The 8,081-nt window shown below is 37.6% G+C and overlaps 1 protein-coding gene across 4 annotated transcripts; it reads left to right on the top strand.

Moving 5' to 3' along the window:
* The first annotated feature begins 238 nt into the window (after positions 1-238).
* Positions 239-7,722, top strand: LOC114192105 (squamosa promoter-binding-like protein 1). Of its 4 annotated transcripts, none has more exons than XM_028081691.1 (11): positions 239-453; positions 549-1,427; positions 1,687-1,868; positions 3,203-3,789; positions 4,381-4,455; positions 4,538-4,645; positions 4,738-4,855; positions 5,212-5,353; positions 5,480-5,624; positions 5,940-6,575; positions 6,971-7,414. In XM_028081691.1, exons 2-11 carry the CDS (start codon positions 823-825, stop codon positions 7,412-7,414), a joined length of 3,042 nt encoding a protein of 1,013 aa, XP_027937492.1. In that variant the 5' UTR covers positions 239-453; positions 549-822. The 4 variants fall into 4 exon arrangements, with proteins under 4 accessions (XP_027937492.1, XP_027937493.1, XP_027937494.1 ...); XM_028081692.1 differs by having other exon boundaries at positions 270-453; positions 577-1,427; XM_028081693.1 differs by having other exon boundaries at positions 270-453; positions 573-1,427.
* Positions 7,723-8,081: the final 359 nt, after the last annotated feature.

Genomic DNA, 8,081 nt, shown 5'->3' with positions numbered 1-8,081 from the left:
AAGAATGTGACGTTTACTTAACGAAGATGAACGGCGTGGATCTGGTGCAGCGGGTGCAGGGTTAGGAAAGCAAAGGCATCTTTCGTTAATGTTTTTGGGACCTCCTTCCATAACGTAAAGAGCGAGGGACACGCAGTGTGTGCAACTGGCCCACCACTATGTGTCTGGTGGGGTGTACTGTTCCCAATCCCACCACCATTTATTATTATTTATTATTAATATTACTATTATTATTTTTATTTTTCCATAGAATATCAAACCATACCACCGTACCTTCTCACAGGGAAAATAAAAAAGAAATAAAATTCACATTCACATCGCAATCATCATCAACAGCAGCACCAGAAACACCGTTCCCGTCCACAGAACCTGTTCGCCATTCGCGTGCTCACTTACCGACATCCACTCGCCGCCGATCTGCGTTGCTTCTCACGCCGAACCTAAGACGTACAGGTATATTTCTCCTCGCTTCATCTTTAATTTCTTCTTGAATTGTACTTTATTAGCCTTTTTTAATGTTTTAATTTTTCTTTCTGGTGTTTTTGTAGATAAACTTTTTTTTTTTGTTGAAGATAGGGAGGGGAGGTTGTGGGTTGTGGCTTGGTACTTGAGCTAAGCAAGGACTCTGGTTGACTTTGGAAATTGGAAGTTTTGGTTGTCATGCAGATTGTGCTTAATTGGAACCATGGTTGCGTGGGGTTACTATTTTTGGGACTGTTGGGGTGGAAGTAAGGTTAATTGGTTGTGATTCCGTGTGGTTAACTTTGTACTGTGAGTGAATTAAGTTGAGGATTTTAGTGACCGGGGTTTTTGGTTGTGACCATGGAGGCTAGATTTGGTGCGGAAGCTTATCATTTTTTTGGCGTGGGTGCTTCGTCGGATTTGAGGGGTGTGGGGAAGAGGTCCTCGGAGTGGGACTTGAATGATTGGAGATGGGATGGCGATCTGTTCATAGCAAGCCGGTTGAATCCAGTGCCAGCGGATGGTGTGGGAGTGGGACAGCAGTTTTTCCCTCTAGGGTCTGGGATCCCGGTGGTTGGAGGTCCCTCCAACAGTTCTTCCTGCTCTGAGGAACTAGATCCTAGGGATCCCAAGGGGAACAAGGAAGGGGACAAGAAAAGGAGAGTTATTGTGCTGGAGGATGATGGTTTGAATGAGGAAGCGGGTCCTCTTAGTTTAAAGCTTGGTGGGCATGCTTCTGCAGGGGTGGATAGGGAAGTTGCGAGCTGGGATGGTATGAATGGGAAGAAGAGTAGAGTATCTGGAAGTACTTCAAATCGAGCTGTTTGTCAGGTGGAGGACTGCAGTGCTGATCTGAGCAAAGCTAAGGATTATCACAGACGACATAAAGTTTGTGAGATGCATTCCAAGGCCAGTAGGGCACTTGTCGGAAACGCAATGCAGAGATTCTGTCAACAATGTAGTAGGTAATTTTCCGCTCTTTATTTTTTGGTTTCAGCTTTTTCTGCAGTTGATCAGTTCGAATTTGTTTAACTTGTTTGCAGTTAGTTTAAAGGGAATAAATGGTATTAATTACGATGCGAAGATGTAGTAAATCTTGAAACTTATAAATAATAATTTGATACAACTGAATATCACAATCAGTATCTTTTGGCTGTCCTTCAAACAATCGTTTGTTATTTATTTTCATGCAAGCATATAAAGTTTACGGCACTCTATCAACAGGTTTCACATGCTTCAAGAGTTTGATGAAGGAAAGAGAAGCTGCAGAAGACGCTTGGCGGGACATAATAAACGAAGAAGGAAAACTAATCACGAACCTGTTCCTAGTGGAAGTTCATTAAATGATGATCAGACTAGTAGCTATCTGTTGATAAGTTTATTGAAGATACTTTCAAATATGCACTGTGAGTATTTCTTTAATCTTTGTATCTAGCGCCCAGAGCAGTTGATTCCATGTGATATGCTTGATTATTTTATGTATGGCATTGCTTGGTTCTTGTTTCTCTAGTTTGAAAGGATGAACAAATATGGTATATAAAACCTGTATTTTTTTGAAGCAAGACATTACTATAGGCCAAATTTTCACCTAAATTAATGGCAAGTTGTAACTAAACCAATGCATTGCTTTAGCAGAAAGATGCATGGAGTAATTTCTTTGGGTTGCCCTTAATTTCTTTGGAAAGTAGTGTGACAAATGGATAACAAGATTGGGACTGTTGTGGATTTTAAGTGTTTTTTTTTTTATTCCTTGCCTTATCAGGGACCGAATATGTTAAAAGATGACTAAAATTATTGATATATAATATATGTTAGCTTTCTAGAAGAAGGATGTCTAGCAGGTTAGGAGAGGGCAACAGAAATGGTTTGGGCTTGATTTTTATCTTTACCTAGCAAGCCCTCATCTCAAGGTTAATTTTAACTAATAAGAATTTGTAGGTATGTTGACGGACAAATTGTGGGACAAATGTTTTTTCAATTTTGGTAATTAGATGCACTGTCTTGTTATTAAACTCTCATAAAATGCTAAGTATTTCTTTTGAATGAGTTACTAATTCAATTAAACTTCCTGTTGCTCTTGCTGATGCACTGGAAGGTTGTCCTAAACCTTTGCTCTTCCTACTTGTGACAACATCTACTTTTAGTAATTAGCATCTGAAATCTATTTCTAGTGCTTTAATTGCTGGTCAGGCCCAATCATCTTTTTGTTCTGTCAACTTTCCTGAGGAGAGGGCAATAAAATAAATCTAAATTAGAACTCCGACCTGGTGATTATTTGCTATTTGAATTTTTTTTTCCAATTGGTGTCTTTGTTTTTTAGGCACTTACGTTTTAGGCCTTGTTAAAAGCCTGATTATGTTCACTACTGATTAATATTATGCACTATATTTCCACATTGCACTAGAAAGAGTACCTATGATAATATAAATCCGTGACAAATTATTTGACAAAACAACTTTATTCCACTTGGAATTTCTTAAGCAATGTGGAGATACAGTGCATAATATTAATCAGTAGTGTCAATCTTATGTGATGTTATATGATCTCATTAGACTAATTATTTTAAGCACATATTTATTGCTGCATATGGTTAGTCTGACATTTGCGATCTTTTAGTTTTATGACATCTAAATTGTGTTTGCTTAATAAGACTATTCACGTTCATTTTTCTGATCTGTACTTCTGCTACAACTGAGAAGTTTTTAGGGGATGGATAATTGATTCTTTAATTGAATTATAGCTGACAGGTCAAATCAGACTACAGATCAGGATCTACTAACTCATATTCTGAGGAGTCTTGCTAGTCAGAATGGCGAGCAAGGGGGCAAGAGCATTTCTAACCTTTTGCAAGAACCAGAGAATTTGTTGAGAGAAGGTGGTTCATCAAAGAAGTCAGAGATGGTGTCAACTTTATTCTCCAATGGTTCTCAAGGCTCCCCAACTGTTACAAGACAGCATGAAGCTGTGTCCATGGCTAAACTGCAGCAACAAGTAATGCAGGCACATGATGCTAGGGCCTCTGATCAGCAAATTACATCTTCTATAAAGCCTAGCATGTCAAACAGTCCTCCGACCTACTCAGAAGCCAGAGACAGTACTGCTGGACAGATCAAGATGAATAATTTTGATTTGAATGACATATATATTGACTCAGATGATGGTATGGAAGATCTAGAAAGATTGCCTGTCTCAACAAACCTTGTAACTAGCTCTCTTGATTACCCATGGGCACAACAAGATTCTCATCAGTCAAGTCCACCTCAAACAAGTGGAAATTCTGATTCTGCTTCTGCCCAGTCTCCTTCTAGTTCCAGTGGAGAAGCTCAGGTATGTTTGTCTTGTTGCATTACTTTGAATTGGCTATTCTATAGTGTACTTGTTCTTTTCTACACTGTCCATACAAAAAAAAAAAACACAATTCATTCCCATAATTATGTGATTTTCAATAGAAAAAAGGATAGAAATTACCGTGTAATATAATATGGACTTAAGGAAGTGTATTGTCTTGGTTCATAGACTTCTGATGCCACCTTGGTGCCAGTTTGATTGTAAAACTATAAAAACGGTGAACTGCTTCATTTAGCCGCTGGGCTACAAAGCTGTTACCTCAAGCCAGTGATAGGCCGAGTCTGCTGTTGCTAAGTTTAAAGGGAAAAATAGTTTTTATTGCAACTGCTTTCCCTATGCCTTCTGAAAACATGAAATTTCTTTGCTCATGTATTTAGCTATCTACTCCTTCCCGTGTTTTATTTAACCCTCTTGTGCCCCCTCCCGCAGCCCAAAACAAAATCTTTGACAAGAAAGCACAAAAATATTCCCCATCTTTTACTTGGGTTGTTGATTCCTTTTTTATGCATTTAATTATTATTGAGATTGTTTTCATTTATTTAATGGTTAACTTTTTTTCTGATCTTTCAGAGTCGCACAGATCGAATTGTTTTTAAGCTCTTTGGTAAAGAGCCAAATGATTTTCCTCTTGTACTTAGAGCACAGGTACTTTATGCGTTCCATAGCCACTGACTTATTATTGTCTTTTACTTGAAATTTAATAACACTTGAGGGTTTCAATTGCCAGATTCTTGACTGGTTATCTCACAGTCCTACTGATATGGAGAGCTACATAAGGCCCGGTTGTATTGTTTTGACCATTTATCTGCGTCAGGCTGAGGCTTCGTGGGAGGAAGTAAGTCTATTCCTTATAAAACTATTTACACGTGGTTTTGTATTTTAACTGGGACACTCTTGACCTTGTATACTTTACCCCCTTCTTTGCAGCTTTGCTATGATCTGACTTCCAGTTTGAATAGGCTGTTGGATGTCTCTGATGACACTTTTTGGAGAAATGGATGGGTTCACATCAGGGTGCAGCATCAGATGGCCTTCATTTTTAATGGTCTCTTGCCATGTCTTGTTTTTTGTCATTGTTGTTTTTAGGGGATCAAGATAACAGGAGTCAGATTTATTTTTCAATAATCTAGTGTATTATGTGTACAAGTTTCAAGTTGCTGTTACTAGTCATCTATGTTAAACTCATTTATCTATATTTAACTTATGTCTTAACCACATATATAACTTTACGTGGTGGATTGCTTTGAGCATTAATATTGTTCTATGGGACTTCTAATGCTGTCAACAGTCTACATTGCTGTTATGTGATTTATGTTTGAAATAACTATATTATTCATGAATATCAGTATTTATATGTCATTATGACTGATTGTTTTTCTTACGGCAATTTTCATGCTGCAGGTCAAGTTGTCATAGATACTTCCTTACCCTTCAGAAGTAACAACTATAGCAAGATTTTGACTGTTAGTCCAATTGCTGTGCCAGCATCAAAGAAAGCTCAATTTTCTGTTAAGGGTGTCAACCTGATACGCCCTGCCACTAGGTATTGCTTTGTGAATTCTCAATCCTTTGCATGGTTTATGGAGTATCTGAGTTCCAGGACATCGTTTAAATATATCTATGTTTTTGTTGAACTACCATGTTATATGACCCTTAAACCTACCATCAGGTTAATGTGTGCTTTAGAAGGGAAATATCTGGTCTGTGAAGATGCTCATATGTCAATGGATCAGGGCTCCAATGAGCCTGATGAACTTCAGTGCGTCCAGTTTTCTTGTTCTGTCCCTGTGATGAATGGAAGAGGATTTATTGAGGTGCTTTTTCTTCATTCTCCCAAATTATCAACCCTAAAATGTAGGGATGAACAGGCTAGTTTTTCCATGAAGAAGAAAAGCACACTTATATATTAGCTTGTTATTACTTTTATTGTATGGGACACTTTCATTCACGCTGGTTACTGTTAAGTATTACTAATGTCCTAACTCATGAGTTCTGTCAGTTGATTCTTATTGACACTAGCATGCATGTGTTTACTAGTGTCATTTTTTATCTTAAGATAGGCAAATGTTGTACTAATGCTATGTGGCTGAGCTTTATTTTTGAAACTTTTGTTTTTTCTAATTTGCTAGATTGAGGACCAGGGTTTGAGTAGCAGCTTTTTTCCTTTCATTGTTGTGGAGGAGGATGTTTGCTCAGAAATCTGTACACTTGAGCCTCTTCTAGAAATTAGTGAAACTGACCCTGATATTGAAGGGACTGGAAAAGTTAAAGCCAAAAATCAAGCCATGGATTTTATTCATGAAATGGGTTGGCTTCTGCACAGAAGCCGGTTGAAATTAAGGATGGTTCACTTGAACTCTACCGTTGATCTCTTTCCATTGAAACGGTTCAAGTGGCTTATTGAGTTTTCCATGGATCATGATTGGTGTGCAGCAGTGAAAAAACTTCTAAATCTATTGCTTGATGGAACTGTAAACACAGGAGATCATCCTTCCTTGTATCTTGCACTTTCAGATATGGGACTCCTTCACAAAGCTGTACGAAGAAATAGCAAGCAGTTAGTGGAGTTGCTTTTGAGATATGTTCCTGAGAATATTTCAGATGAACTAGGACCTGAGGTCAAGGCTCTAGTTGATGGAGAGAACAAGACCTTCTTGTTTAGACCTGATGTTGTGGGTCCAGCTGGTTTGACACCACTCCATATAGCAGCTGGGAAAGATGGTTCCGAGGATGTGCTCGATGCTTTAACTAATGATCCTTGCATGGTAAAGTTTCTGCTACATCAAATTATATATCACTGAGGATTGACTTTTACTAAGTCGGAGATTTTCTTCACAGTTTTATTTGGACCACCTCCATCACTGCATTAACTCTTGCACATTCTGAATCCAAGTGCTGCATTTAGCTGTTACAGTATTTGAATTTTTGTCACCATTGCACACTGCAGTTTTTATTATTTTGGGCATCATTAACCTGTGTTGTCCGAAAACAAAAATCTGTATGCCTGGTTAGCTACAGAACTACTCACGCCACCAATATTGTCTGACTTTGAATGAGCTGAAATCTTGATAAAAATCACCTTTTCTTTTTCTGATTTTAAGCCGTTGGAAATCTGGAGCTTAATGTTTTCAGGTTAGTTAATATGGAGTTTTTAATACAGGTTGGAATTGAAGCATGGAAAAACGCTCGTGACAGCACAGGCTCTACACCCGAGGATTATGCACGTTTACGTGGTCACTATGCTTATATTCACTTGGTGCAGAAGAAAATTAACAAGAGACATGGAGCAGCTCATGTGGTTGTTGAAATTCCAAGTAACACGACAGAGAGCAATACAAACCAGAAGCAAAATGAGTCATCCACTAGCTTTGAGATTGGAAAGCCTGCAGTTAGGTTTAGCCAAGGGCATTGTAAACTCTGTGACAGTAAAATTTCCTGCAGAACCGCAGTAGGTAGGTCTTTGGTGTACAGACCTGCGATGCTCTCAATGGTAGCCATAGCTGCAGTATGTGTCTGTGTGGCCCTTCTGTTTAAGAGCTCTCCTGAAGTAATATGTATGTTCCGACCCTTCAGATGGGAAACTTTGGACTTTGGAACAAGCTAAGGTCCATTAACTTGCAACTCAATAAAACTTGATAGGTAATGAAATGTTCGTTCATAGACTGAATGACTGAGATTTTCTGTAGGATTGGTTCTTTGTATTAGCTAAACTGTGCAATATTATTTACGTATTTGTTGTCATTATATGGTCATGTTTGTACAATGTATGTAGATGCCACTCTACTTCAAACTTTATTTGGTAGGATTATTTTAGTGTAATACTTGTGTGGAATATTGCACTCGCCTTTGATTAAACGACGAGTTCGTACAATGGTAATTATAATGAAATATCAACTGTCTAGGGTTGTACCATGTTTGGACTTATTTAAATTATAAGAATAAAATTCCCACAAAAATGTACTAAAAAAATTTTAATTGTTAGTTTTTTTAATAAAAATATTTGATCACGAAATAAGTCAATTTTAAAAAAGAAAGTTATGGTCTTTAAGATTTGTGTTTGGTTCAGCGACGTGATTTTTGACCTTTTAATTAATTTTGGGAATCAAACACGTATTGATTTTGTATTAGAAAATTAATTTTATATTAATTTGATGCATAATCAAACTTCCATGTGTTGTTTTCTCCATCTTATTTTCTTATTCAAATATAAGAAAAACACACTTTGATGAACTCCTAAATTTAGAACATCCATTTTCTTCCCTCTTCCTTTT

The sequence above is a fragment of the Vigna unguiculata genome, chromosome 7 (genome assembly GCF_004118075.2).
Source record: "Vigna unguiculata cultivar IT97K-499-35 chromosome 7, ASM411807v1, whole genome shotgun sequence".
Lineage (NCBI taxonomy): Eukaryota > Viridiplantae > Streptophyta > Magnoliopsida > Fabales > Fabaceae > Vigna > Vigna unguiculata.
The sequence above is the reverse complement of the archived record's forward strand: the minus strand, read 5'-3'. Positions and strand labels throughout refer to the sequence as shown.